Genomic DNA, 14,852 nt, shown 5'->3' with positions numbered 1-14,852 from the left:
CTAGTCTGCCATCATTGCCCCCACACAACTGGTCTGTGCCTTCTTTTCCCCTGCCCCCGTTTTAACAACATTTAACAAATGTAAACTCACAAATAACACACACTTACTCATACTCACTAACAGACACTCCACCTCACCCCACTTACACATCCCTGCTGACACACACTCACAATTACACATCCCTACTCACACACACCTACACACACCTTACGCCAGTAGAGGGCAAATGGATGGAAGCTCTAGCTGGACCCGTTCTCTTTAATATTTTTATTAGCGGTATTACAGAATGCGAAGTGCAGGATAATTACCCCCGGATATCTGACACAGTCCTGAGGAGAGGGGTTTAGGGGTTATTATCTCAGAGGTCAGGTAGATGATGTAATAGAGCAGCAGGATACGCTCGCAGAATGCCAGCCTGTATAGGGAAAGTATGGTGTTACAGGGTCACCGTACCCAAGGCTGGGTCCCCTGTTTGAGGGCTGAGGAATCACCAGTCAGTCCCTCATACGGAGCTCCTGCTATCCACGGATCAGTCAGACCACCATTCACAGTAAAACAAGAACTTTATTTACAAACACACAGAACTTTATATACAATCTCCATTCACTGTGCACCGAACCCAACCCCCAATCCCATCACTCACATCCCATCACAAATCCCATCAGTATACAGGGGATGTATCAGGTGAGGGGATTAAGGGATACGATGGGTTCCCCCACCTGTGTTATCCCCCCACCTGTGTTATTCCCCCCCTGTAGTGCGGGGGCCGGCGGGGCAGACAGGGCTGTGCTGGCTGATTAAGAGCCCCAGCCGGGTTACCTGATCGTCTCTTTGAAGGCTGGAGCTGCAGCCACATTCAGTCTCTGGGCCAGTTACACAATAATACACACAATATAATATATTACCGGCTCACAGGATACGGCACCGGACACAAAAGTGTTCAACCCCCTCCGGGCAGTACTTGCCCTGGTCACCATCGCCCTCCATGGTTACCTCTTAACATGGCGCTGTCACAGCTCAATCCTGCGCTCTGTTGGGAGATCATTGGCAGCGCCCCCACCTGGCCGGCTGTCTAATGAGAGACAGTCTGCACTGATAGACCTCACTCCAGACAGTTGGCCGAGAACCGAGTGAAGACAGCAAGCGGGAGTCAGCGCCGAGTAAAAGAGCAGAGGCTTTATCTCCGTGTTACAATCAATTCCTTCCATGGTTTATACATCACACATAGTGCAGGGCAGCTCTGTATATGGGCCGGTCAGCAATATGTAAAAGTTATATGTGTCCCAGAAAACATGGCCGACGCCGTCACCTCAGAGTTTGTGTCTCTGCAAGTACCCCATTCTGCCCCAAATTCCCCCGTCCCCCAGCGCAGCCAGTACTGTGCAATCGCATCCATCACCCGCATGCGTGACAGGGAGGAAGAAGCAGGACCGGCAGCGCCCCATGCATTTCCCTGTACCGAAGGCAGGGGCCCCGGGCAACCATGGATACTAAAAGGGCTAGCGCCACCATAACTAACCCCAAGGGCCCAACATGTCCACCACTGGTCTCTGCAGAGGTTATTGGGGGACAGGGTAGTCCTGCTCTCCTGGTTACCATCCAGGCGGGGGCGCCACCAACGACCCCCGGCGCTACAATCTCACAACTCATTGCACACGATCCCCCAATGTGCGCCTAAGCAGTAACCACGGAAACAGCCGGCACATTTGCACATTTTCTTGGGGTTTGAAATAAGGATTTTCACAGAATTATCGCTATTTATTTATCGCGACCTTTTGGGATTTCAGCCGAGGGGTTTCATTAGAGGTTGGAAGGGTTTAGTAATTAAGTCCCTAAAACATGTCGGGGGGAGAACAGGAAGCAGCTCACAACTTCCTGCTCGGGCTGAAGGGAGGATTATGATACAGTCTGCGCTGAGGATTCTGGGATGTTTCAGAAGGTCAGGCTCGAAAGAGCCGGTAGATATTACCGTGTTCAGCTCCTGCGCGGCCCCCAAAGACCCTGATCCGGCCACAAAGTCCCTTCAAACAGCTGGAAAAAGACACAATTATTATTTATGTATCGCCGTCCTACTCCGCAGTGCTGTACAATGTGTTATTATTATTTATATATCGCCGTCATACTCCACAGCGCTGTACAATGTGTGTTATTATTATTTATATATCGCCGTCATACTCCGCAGTGCTGTACAATGTGTTATTATTATTAGTATTTATATATCGCTGTCATACTCCACAGCGCTGTACAATGTGTGTTATTATTTATATATCGCCGTCATACTCCACAGCGCTGTACAATGTGTGTTATTATTATTTATATATCGCCGTCATACTCCGCAGCGCTGTACAATGTGTGTTATTATTATTTATATATCGCCGTCATACTCCGCAGCGCTGTACAATGTGTGTTATTATTATTTATATACCGCCGTCATACTCCGCAGCGCTGTACAATGTGTGTTATTATTTATATATATCGCCGTCATACTCCGCAGTGCTGTACAATGTGTGTTATTATTATTTATATATCGCCGTCATACTCCACAGCGCTGTACAATGTGTTATTATTATTATTTATATATCGCCGTCATACTCCGCGGCGCTGTACAATGTGTTATTATTATTATTTATGTATCGCCGTCATACTCCACAGCGCTGTACAATGTGTGTTATTATTATTTATATATCGCCGTCATACTCCGCAGCGCTGTACAATGTGTGTTATTATTATTATTTATATATCGCCGTCATACTCCGCAGCGCTGTACAATGTGTGTTATTATTATTTATATATCGCCGTCATACTCCGCAGCGCTGTACAATGTGTTATTATTATTTATATATCGCCGTCATACTCCGCAGCGCTGTACAATGTGTGTTATTATTATTATTTATATATCGCCGTCATACTCCGCAGCGCTGTACAATGTGTGTTATTATTATTTATATATCGCCGTCATACTCCGCAGCGATGTACAATGTGTGTTATTATTATTTATATATCGCCGTCATACTCCGCAGCGCTGTACAATGTGTGTTATTATTATTTATATATCGCCGTCATACTCCGCAGCGCTGTACAATGTGTTATTATTATTTATATATCGCCTTCATACTCCGCAGCGCTGTACAATGTGTGTTATTATTATTTATATATCGCCGTCATACTCCGCAGCGCTGTACAATGTGTGTTATTATTATTATTTATATATCGCCGTCATACTCCGCAGCGCTGTACAATGTGTTATTATTATTATTTATATATCGCCGTCATACTCCGCAGCGCTGTACAATGTGTGTTATTATTATTTATATATCACCGTCATACTCCGCAGCGCTGTACAATGTGTGTTATTATTATTATTTATATATCGCCATCATACTCCGCAGCGCTGTACAATGTGTGTTATTATTATTTATATATCGCCGTCATACTCCGCAGCGCTGTACAATGTGTGTTATTATTATTTATATATCGCTGTCATACTCCGCAGCGCTGTACAATGAGTGTTGTTATTATTTATATATCGCCGTCATACTCCGCAGCGCTGTACAATGTGTTATTATTATTATTTATATATCGCCGTCATACTCCGCAGCGCTGTACAATGTGTGTTATTATTTATATATCGCCGTCATACTCCGCAGCGCTGTACAATGTGTGTTATTATTATTTATATATCGCCGTCATACTCCGCAGTGCTGTACAATGTGTGTTATTATTATTTATATATCGCTGTCATACTCCGCAGCGCTGTACAATGTGTGTTATTATTATTATTTATATATCGCCGTCATACTCCGCAGCGCTGTACAATGTGTTATTATTATTATTTATATATCGCCGTCATACTCCGCAGCGCTGTACAATGTGTGTTATTATTATTTATATATCGCCGTCATACTCCGCAGCGCTGTACAATGTGTGTTATTATTATTTATATATCGCCGTCATACTCCGCAGTGCTGTACAATGTGTGTTATTATTATTATTTATATATCGCCGTCATACTCCGCAGCGCTGTACAATGTGTTATTATTATTTATATATCGCCGTCATACTCCGCAGCGCAGTACAATGTGTGTTATTATTATTATTTATATATCGCCGTCATACTCCGCAGCGCTGTACAATGTGTGTTATTATTATTATTTATATATCGCCGTCATACTCCGCAGCGCTGTACAATGTGTGTTATTATTATTATTTATATATCGCCGTCATACTCCGCAGCGCTGTACAATGTGTGTTATTATTATTTATATATCGCCGTCATACTCCGCAGCGCTGTACAATGTGTGTTATTATTATTTATATATCGCCGTCATACTCCGCAGCGCTGTACAATGTGTGTTATTATTATTTATATATCGCCGTCATACTCCGCAGCGCTGTACAATGTGTTATTATTATTTATATATCGCCGTCATACTCCGCAGCGCTGTACAATGTGTGTTATTATTTATATATCGCCGTCATACTCCGCAGCGCTGTACAATGTGTGATATTATTTATATATCGCCGTCATACTCCGCAGCGCTGTACAATGTGTGATATTATTTATATATCGCCGTCATACTCCGCAGCGCTGTACAATGTGTGTTATTATTATTTATATATCGCCGTCATACTCCGCAGCGCTGTACAATGTGTTATTATTATTTATATATCGCCGTCATACTCCGCAGCGCTGTACAATGTGTGTTATTATTATTTATATATCGCCATCATACTCCGCAGCGCTGTACAATGTGTGTTATTATTTATATATCGCCGTCATACTCCGCAGCGCTGTACAATGTGTGTTATTATTATTTATATATCGCCGTCATACTCCGCAGCGCTGTACAATGTGTGTTATTATTTATATATCGCCGTCATACTCCGCAGCGCTGTACAATGTGTGTTATTATTATTTATATATCACCGTCATACTCCGCAGCGCTGTACAATGTGTGTTATTATTATTTATATATCGCCGTCATACTCCGCAGCGCTGTACAATGTGTGTTATTATTATTTATATATCGCCGTCATACTCCGCAGCGCTGTACAATGTGTTATTATTATTTATATATCGCTGTCATACTCCGCAGCGCTGTACAATGTGTGTTATTATTATTATTTATATATCGCCGTCATACTCCGCAGCGCTGTACAATGTGTGTTATTATTATTTATATATCGCAGTCATACTCCGCAGCGCTGTACAATGTGTTATTATTATTTATATATCGCTGTCATACTCCGCAGCGCTGTACAATGTGTGTTATTATTATTATTTATATATCGCTGTCATACTCCGCAGCGCTGTACAATGTGTTATTATTATTATTTATATATCGCCGTCATACTCCGCAGCGCTGTACAATGTGTTATTATTATTTATATATCGCTGTCATACTCTACAGCGCTGTACAATGTGTGTTATTATTATTTATATATCGCCGTCATACTCCGCAGCGCTGTACAATGTGTTATTATTATTATTTATATATCGCCGTCATACTCCGCAGCGCTGTACAATGTGTTATTATTATTATTTATATATCACCGTCATACTCCGCAGCGCTGTACAATGTGTGTTATTATTATTTATATATCGCCGTCATACTCCGCAGCGCTGTACAATGTGTGTTATTATTATTTATATATCGCCGTCATACTCCGCAGCGCTGTACAATGTGTTATTATTATTATTTATATATCACCATCATACTCCGCAGCGCTGTACAATGTGTGTTATTATTATTTATATATCGCCGTCATACTCCGCAGCGCTGTACAATGTGTGTTATTATTATTTATATATCGCCGTCATACTCCGCAGCGCTGTACAATGTGTGTTATTATTATTTATATATCGCCGTCATACTCCGCAGCGCTGTACAATGTGTTATTATTATTATTTATATATCACCGTCATACTCCGCAGCGCTGTACAATGTGTGTTATTATTATTATTTATATATCGCCGTCATACTCCGCAGCGCTGTACAATGTGTTATTATTATTTATATATCGCCGTCATACTCCGCAGCGCTGTACAATGTGTGTTATTATTATTTATATATCGCCGTCATACTCCGCAGCGCTGTACAATGTGTGTTATTATTATTTATATATCACCGTCATACTCCGCAGCGCTGTACAATGTGTGTTATTATTATTTATATATCGCCGTCATACTCCGCAGCGCTGTACAATGTGTGTTATTATTATTTATATATCGCCATCATACTCCGCAGCGCTGTACAATGTGTGTTATTATTATTTATATATCGCCGTCATACTCCGCAGCGCTGTACAATGTGTGTTATTATTATTTATATATCGCCGTCATACTCCGCAGCGCTGTACAATGTGAGTTATTATTATTTATATATCGCCGCCATACTCCGCAGCGCTGTACAATGTGTTATTATTATTATTTATATATCGCCGTCATACTCCGCAGCGCTGTACAATGTGTGTTATTATTATTTATATATCACCGTCATACTCCGCAGTGCTGTACAATGTGTGTTATTATTATTTATATATCACCGTCATACTCCGCAGCGCTGTACAATGTGTGTTATTATTATTTATATATCGCCATCATACTCCGCAGCGCTGTACAATGTGTGTTATTATTATTTATATATCACCGTCATACTCCGCAGCGCTGTACAATGTGTGTTATTATTATTATTTATATATCGCCGTCATACTCCGCAGTGCTGTACAATGTGTGTTATTATTATTTATATATCGCCGCCATACTCTGCAGCGCTGTACAATGTGTTATTATTATTATTTATATATCGCCGTCATACTCCGCAGCGCTGTACAATGTGTGTTATTATTATTTATATATCGCCGTCATACTCCGCAGCGCTGTACAATGTGTGTTATTATTATTATTTATATATCGCCGTCATACTCCGCAGCGCTGTACAATGTGTGTTATTATTTATATATCGCCGTCATACTCCGCAGCGCTGTACAATGTGTTATTATTATTTATATATCGCCGTCATACTCCGCAGCGCTGTACAATGTGTGTTATTATTATTTATATATCGCCGTCATACTCCGCAGCGCTGTACAATGTGTTATTATTATTATTTATATATCGCCGTCATACTCCGCAGCGCTGTACAATGTGTGTTATTATTATTTATATATCGCCGTCATACTCCGCAGTGCTGTACAATGTGTTATTATTATTTATATATCGCCATCATACTCCGCAGCGCTGTACAATGTGTTATTATTATTATTTATATATCGCCGTCATACTCCGCAGCGCTGTACAATGTGTGTTATTATTTATATATCGCCGTCATACTCCGCAGCGCTGTACAATGTGTTATTATTATTTATATATCGCCGTCATACTCCGCAGCGCTGTACAATGTGTTATTATTATTTATATATCGCCGTCATACTCCGCAGCGCTGTACAATGTGTGTTATTATTATTTATATATCGCCATCATACTCCGCAGCGCTGTACAATGTGTGTTATTATTTATATATCGCCGTCATACTCCGCAGCGCTGTACAATGTGTGTTATTATTATTTATATATCGCCGTCATACTCCGCAGCGCTGTACAATGTGTGTTATTATTTATATATCGCCGTCATACTCCGCAGCGCTGTACAATGTGTGTTATTATTATTTATATATCGCCATCATACTCCGCAGCGCTGTACAATGTGTGTTATTATTATTTATATATCGCTGTCATACTCCGCAGCGCTGTACAATGTGTGTTATTATTATTATTTATATATCGCCGTCATACTCCGCAGCGCTGTACAATGTGTGTTATTATTATTTATATATCGCCGTCATACTCCGCAGCGCTGTACAATGTGTTATTATTATTTATATATCGCTGTCATACTCCGCAGCGCTGTACAATGTGTGTTATTATTATTTATATATCGCCGTCATACTCCGCAGCGCTGTACAATGTGTGTTATTATTATTATTTATATATCGCTGTCATACTCCGCAGCGCTGTACAATGTGTTATTACTATTATTTATATATCGCCGTCATACTCCGCAGCGCTGTACAGTGTGTGATATTATTATTTATATATCGCTGTCATACTCCGCAGCGCTGTACAATGTGTTATTATTATTATTTATATATCGCCGTCATACTCCGCAGCGCTGTACAGTGTGTGATATTATTATTTATACATTACCGGAGCTGCTGCACTCTGGCGCTTCTTGCTTCTCCCCTGAAATGGAGAGCGATGCATTAATCCCGATATTCAGGGTTTGCTTTATATTTTCTTTCCCCTCCCGTTCTCCGGTTTTCCGCGGTGGGCCTTACCTCCTAAATACGCGCAGTTAAAGTAGCTGCACAGTTCACAAGTGCTGTTAATGACGTAAACGTTTCCCTTCCTTCCGACGTAACGGAACTTCTCGGCCACCGGTACCAAAACCTCCCGTTCTTCGGGGAAAAAGGAGATTCTGTGAATGTCGACTCCGAAGCAGGTGGTTATTTCCAGCAGCAGCCCCGAGCCGTACTCCTTGGCGACCTCCACGTTCAGAGACGTCGATGTGAATCTCCCGAAGCGGAGGGGGGCTTCAGACACCTCGTGGGAATGATCGGTTCCTCGGTACGCCTGATGCTTCCTCTTCGAGTTCTTCTTCAGGATCTGCAGAGCTCTGGTCAGGTAGAAGTGAAGAGCCTTGAAGTGAAAGCGCTGCATGTAGTGGTCCCTGGAGCGGCCCCCCACGCTGACGTTCCCGTTGAACATTTTGTAGACCGGGTTCCCCGTCGGCCAATCCGTCGTGTAGACTCGAATGGCCGTTCCAAACTCATCCCGAAACCCGACAGGAAGACGGAAGGTGGGCTTCATTCGCTTCCATTGGGATTCCGCCTGTTCCCACGCGGAACCGAAGACTGGATTGAGGGCTTTCTCCATCGTCAGGACTTTGGGCATGATCTCCTCCCTCAGTATTTCCGAGCAGCCTCTGTACTGATCGTCAAACGCGTCGGTCCCGAAATCCAAATTCAACAAACTGCACTTCATCTGCCAATGGCAACAACAGACATGACCTTGTTATAGAGCTTTGCGAATATCTAGTTCCTCTAGATCTATTAATCTAGAACTTCTCCATGGAATGGGTCATCGTCATTATGTGGTCGCCCCGAGAACTCGAGCACCAATACTCCTGCGGGCAAAGGCTACACTTTTCGGTTACGGTTTTCATGACGTGTCCGTGATGTCAGACATGGCTTCTGGGCCTTCATATGTGAAGTTGGGGACCCATCGTCACTGACATTATGTTCTAGATCACCATGAAATATGTCTAATAATAGATAGTAAGCAGCCCAGAGCAGCCCACGTTGTCTTAAGATCTTATTGTTAATTTTCACTCTTCTGTATTGTAAGAGCACCGCGGGATCTGCCGGTACTCTAGAACTTAAATGTCATGTCATTCTTGTAGACATACCTAGCACTTTACAACTGATGACTAACAAAGGGGAGGACATATAAAAAAGTCGGTTATATCTCTTGTACTAAGTCACAAGAGATCCTAAGATAAGAGCGTAGACCGTATATAGTGTGTTCTACTGCAAACCTTCTTAAGGAACTAGGTTCTAGAGCCACATATCTAGACTTTCCCTGGATCATTCGTAGGAGGAAGTTCTAGGTTCAGATGACATCATTATCATGTTATACTCAGCAGTCAGATCCGAGGAAGAGGAACGCAGAACCTACATGCATCATATCATGTATCAATACCCATATGTTCTAGAGCCGTAGAACCTCAAGAACCTCTATAAGATTACCTCTGCTGGTAATAACTGGTGGGTTCCTGCCGGCTTTTGTTTGGGGTTTTTTTCTTTGATTTTCTTTCCAGCAGCCACGATATGTCCATCATCTTCATCAGCAATGGCGTGATCTGGAACATGAAGAACACACCATGAGCCCATGAGACACGTGTTCTCTGGACTCCGTGCCTGTGTATCACAGATACCCCTTGTCTATGGGGCAGGTTTTGTAACACGCAATACCTCTGAGCTCAAGCGCCACAAATCTAGACCCTAAGCGAGACTGCCTTGTATCTAGTGTTTATAGAACACAGCACGGCTGGGAGGCAGTTCCATGTCCTCACTGCACATTTACCTGCCCGGTGTCCTACCAAGTCAGGACAGAGTGTGATACTAGTGAAGAACAACAGGCTTGTCAGCATTCTTTCGGGGGAACGCGTTCATTTCCAGCCTTTGTGTAAACATGGAAAACCTGCGGAAAAAGGAGGGATGTGATTGGTCAGAGAGGGAGCGGCAGCCGGGCCGCCCAATGACGAGAAATACAGCTGCTGGAAATACGGCCCGACTGCTCCTATCACCCTTCCAAACTCAGAACATTTGGGGTCTTTAAGCCCCCTAGAGGCAGGTATTTGCCCCACGCATTGCAGGTTCAAAGACTTAAGGCAGCCGCCGTATTTTTAACCCAATCCTGACACGTTGGGACTGCTCCAGGATGCCAGGGGTTAATCTCATGGCCCATGACATCTTCATGTTCCAGCTCATGCTAGACTTTATTCCGTACATCCGGAAACACTTAAAAACGGCAAACGACTTAAAGGGAGTTTTACTTTACAGAGAGGGTAGTAGATAAGTGGAACAGCCTCCCAGCAGAAGTGGTAGAGGGTAATACAGCGAGGGGATTAAACATGCATGGGATAGACATACGGCTCCTGAATCTAAGACGAGACCAACGACTGATTAAGGTTTGAGTCTTTACAGCAGGAGCCCCCACTCACGCACGCTCACCCCCCACTCACGCACACTCACCCCCCAGGAACATCCAGTATCCTCCCACCGCCTCGCCAAGCTGAGTGTCGGTACTTCGTCGCTGCGTTCAGGACATTCTCCGGCTCTAAAGTTTTGTTTTTCCGGAAAGAAAGAGGAAGTTACTAAAAACAGCTAAAAAAAACCCCTGAAGCGCCTGCTGGCATTTAACGCTTTCAGCGCTGGGAGAAGTCACTGGGTCCCGCTGTCCTTCCAAGTTGAGGCTTCATATTAAACTCACAGGAACCGACTGTGCGGCTCCCATAGAGCCCGGGGGCGGGGGGGCCGGAGCTGCAGAGGGGGGCAGAGGGGGGCGGAGGGGCCGGAGCGGTGCCAGTTTATGGGAACAGGACTTCCCTAAGTATATTAACCCTTCCATAGCCCATCATCAAATCCTATTGTGGAGACTCACCAGCAGCGCATGCTGCGACCAGAGGCTCGTTGGGAGGAGGTCACCCACTCACTGATTTATCTATACATTATACAGGAGCCAGTCACTGATTTATCTATACATTATACAGGAGCCAGTCACTGATTTATCTATACATTATACAGGGGCCGGTCACTGATTTATCTATACATTATACAGGGGCCGGTCACTGATTTATCTATACATTATACAGGGGCCGGCTCGCTGATTTATCTATACATTATACAGGGGCCGGTCACTGATTTATCTATACATTATACAGGGGGCCGGTCACTGATTTATCTATACATTATACAGGGGCCGGTCACTGATTTATCTACACATTATACAGGGGGCCGGTCACTGATTTAACTACACATTATACAGGGGGCCGGTCACTGATTTATCTATACATTATACAGGGGGCCGGTCACTGATTTATCTATACATTATACAGGGGCCGGTCACTGATTTATCTATACATTATACAGGGGCTGGTCACTGATTTATCTACACATTATACAGGGGCCGGTCACTGATTTATGTATACATTATACAGGGGGCCGGTCACTGATTTATCCATACATTATACAGGGGGCCGGTCACTGATATATCTATACATTATACAGGGGCCGGTCACTGATTTATCTATACATTATACAGGGGGCCGGTCACTGATTTATCTATACATTATACAGGGGGCCGGTCACTGATTTATCTATACATTATACAGGGGGCCGGTCACTGATTTATCTATACATTATACAGGGGGCCGGTCACTGATTTATCTATACATTATACAGAGGGCCGGTCACTGATTTATCTATACATTATACAGGGGGCCGGTCGCTGATTTATCTATACATTATACAGGGGGCCGGTCACTGATTTATCTATACATTATACAGGGGGCCGGTCACTGATTTATCTATACATTATACAGGAGCCAGTCACTGATTTATCTATACATTATACAGGAGCCAGTCACTGATTTATCTATACATTATACAGGGGCCGGTCACTGATTTATCTATACATTATACAGGGGCCGGTCACTGATTTATCTATACATTATACAGGGGCCGGCTCGCTGATTTATCTATACATTATACAGGGGCCGGTCACTGATTTATCTATACATTATACAGGGGGCCGGTCACTGATTTATCTATACATTATACAGGGGCCGGTCACTGATTTATCTACACATTATACAGGGGGCCGGTCACTGATTTAACTACACATTATACAGGGGGCCGGTCACTGATTTATCTATACATTATACAGGGGGCCGGTCACTGATTTATCTATACATTATACAGGGGCCGGTCACTGATTTATCTATACATTATACAGGGGGCCGGTCACTGATTTATCTATACATTATACAGGAGCCAGTCACTGATTTATCTATACATTATACAGGGGGCCGGTCACTGATTTATCTATACATTATACAGGGGGCCGGTCACTGATTTATCTATACATTATACAGGGGGCCGGTCACTGATTTATCTATACATTATACAGAGGGCCGGTCACTGATTTATCTATACATTATACAGGGGGCCGGTCGCTGATTTATCTATACATTATACAGGGGGCCGGTCACTGATTTACCTCTACATTATACAGAGGGCCGGTCACTGATTTATCTATACATTATACAGGGGCCGGCTCACTGATTTATCTATACATTATACAGAGGGCCGGTCACTGATTTATCTATACATTATACAGGGGCCGGCTCACTGATTTATCTATACATTATACAGGGGCCGGTCACTGATTTACCTCTACATTATACAGAGGGCCGGTCACTGATTTATCTATACATTATACAGGGGGCCGGTCGCTGATTTATCTATACATTATACAGGGGCCGGTCACTGATTTATCTGTATCTATAAAACAATTTAAATGAACACCACATAAAGGTCGTTAAACACAGTCTTAAGTTTGCCCCCCACAGCTAAACTTGGCGCATGCGGATTTACAGAAATTCACTCGGCCCCTTTTTTGGAGAAACCGAAATCGCAATAAATCCCCAGAATACAGAGAATAAATGTATTCACGCTTCCCTTAAAGAAAAGTCTCATTTTTTCTCATATTCACAAAAATCAGGGGCTGTGGAGATATGTAATATATTTAGTGATTGACGAGGCAGAAAAAAATCCAAAAGAAAGTGAAATCTACACATATTTAATAAAAAAAAGACCAGGAATCATGAAATCATGAAGAGGCCACTAGATTATTAAATAACAGGGGAAGATATAACATTCTCAAAAAAGACCTGTGACAGAAACCTCCCCCGGGTTAGCCCCCCCATATTAAATTTTTTTACAAAAGATCATGGCATTTGTTAGATCTTTGTTAGATCAGGTTTGATCAACTGTTTTTTTCGTTAGATCTACTCTAAAATAGGCAATATTAACAATCTTTTTCAGGGGGGGCTAACCCGTAGCCAGCCCCCCCTCAACAAAAATTTCAACAAAATGTTACTGATTATGATAGCTCTGCGTTAGATCAGGTTTGATCAGACAAAATTTTTGTTAGATCTAGTCTAATTACTGAGATATTGCATATTTAATGAGGGGGGCTGGCCCCCCCTCAACTGAAATTTGGATTTTTTTTTATGGATCTTGGTAGATATTCGTTAGATCAGGTTAGATCAACAGTTTTTTTTGTTAGATCTACCACGCAGGAGGCGGTATTCACAATCCTATGTTGTGTGCGGGGGATGGGTACACATACGGTCTGGCCCCCCCTCAACTGAAATTTGGATTTTTTTTAATGGATCTTGGTAGATATTCGTTAGATCAGGTTAGATCAACAGTTTTTTTCGTTGAGGGGGGCCAGACCCTATGTGTACCCATCCCCCGCACACAAAATAGGATTGTGAATACCGCCTCCTGCGTGGTAGATCTAACGGAAAAAACAGTTGATCTAACCTGATCTAACGAATATCTACCAAGATCCATTAAAAAAATCCAAATTTCAGTTGAGGGGGGCCCAGCAATATCTCAGTAATTAGACTAGATCTAACAAAAATTTTGTCTGATCAAACCTGATCTAACGTAGAGCTATCATAATCAGTAACATTTTGTTGAAATTTTTGTTGAGGGGGGGCTGGCTACGGGTTAGCCCCCCCTGAAAAAGATTGTTAATATTGCCTATTTTAGAGTAGATCTAACGAAAAAAACAGTTGATCAAACCTGATCTAACAAAGATCTAACAAATGCCATGATCTTTTGTAAAAAAATTTAATATGGGGGGGCTAACCCGGGGGAGGTGTGACAGAATGAGTCATACAGAATGAGCTGTCATACAGGCCCTGAGGTACTCAGAGATGGCTCCAGCCTGGCTGCCAAACAGGCAGGAACTCCATTGTTAAACGAATCCCATTAACAGGATTTCTGCCAGGGGGATATTCAGTAGCTAAAGGGGATTAAAGGTTGGGTTGTCTACCTGTTTATTAATGTTAATTTATATTAATGAAGTTCTGTGGCTATATCAGTCTATGTTTTACATCAATAAACTGTTCATTCCTGCTGTACTCAGTTCAAGGTAGTTGTGTCTACTTATTGTGTACACATAGCAGGGTTCCAAGGTGCGCATGCTGGCTGGTGCTG

General features: G+C 42.7%; 1 protein-coding gene across 3 annotated transcripts; it reads right to left on the bottom strand.

The window, feature by feature from the left end:
- Positions 1-544: 544 nt before the first annotated feature.
- On the bottom strand, positions 545-11,034 carry LOC128474399 (ecto-ADP-ribosyltransferase 5-like). 3 transcript variants are annotated; one of them, XM_053456723.1, is made up of 6 exons: positions 10,815-11,034; positions 10,144-10,260; positions 9,807-9,919; positions 8,337-9,042; positions 8,206-8,241; positions 545-2,031 (listed from the first exon to the last, which is right to left on the bottom strand). In XM_053456723.1, the coding sequence occupies exons 2-6, from the start codon at positions 10,208-10,210 to the stop codon at positions 2,024-2,026; spliced, it is 930 nt and encodes a 309-aa protein (XP_053312698.1). In that variant the 5' UTR covers positions 10,211-10,260; positions 10,815-11,034; the 3' UTR covers positions 545-2,023. The 3 variants fall into 3 exon arrangements, with proteins under 3 accessions (XP_053312698.1, XP_053312699.1, XP_053312700.1); XM_053456724.1 differs by lacking the exon at positions 10,815-11,034 and adding an exon at positions 10,713-10,789; XM_053456725.1 differs by lacking the exon at positions 10,144-10,260.
- Positions 11,035-14,852: the final 3,818 nt, after the last annotated feature.

Source organism: Spea bombifrons, chromosome 2, assembly GCF_027358695.1.
Source record: "Spea bombifrons isolate aSpeBom1 chromosome 2, aSpeBom1.2.pri, whole genome shotgun sequence".
NCBI lineage: Eukaryota > Metazoa > Chordata > Amphibia > Anura > Pelobatidae > Spea > Spea bombifrons.
This window is presented reverse-complemented; position numbering and strand designations above follow the sequence as displayed.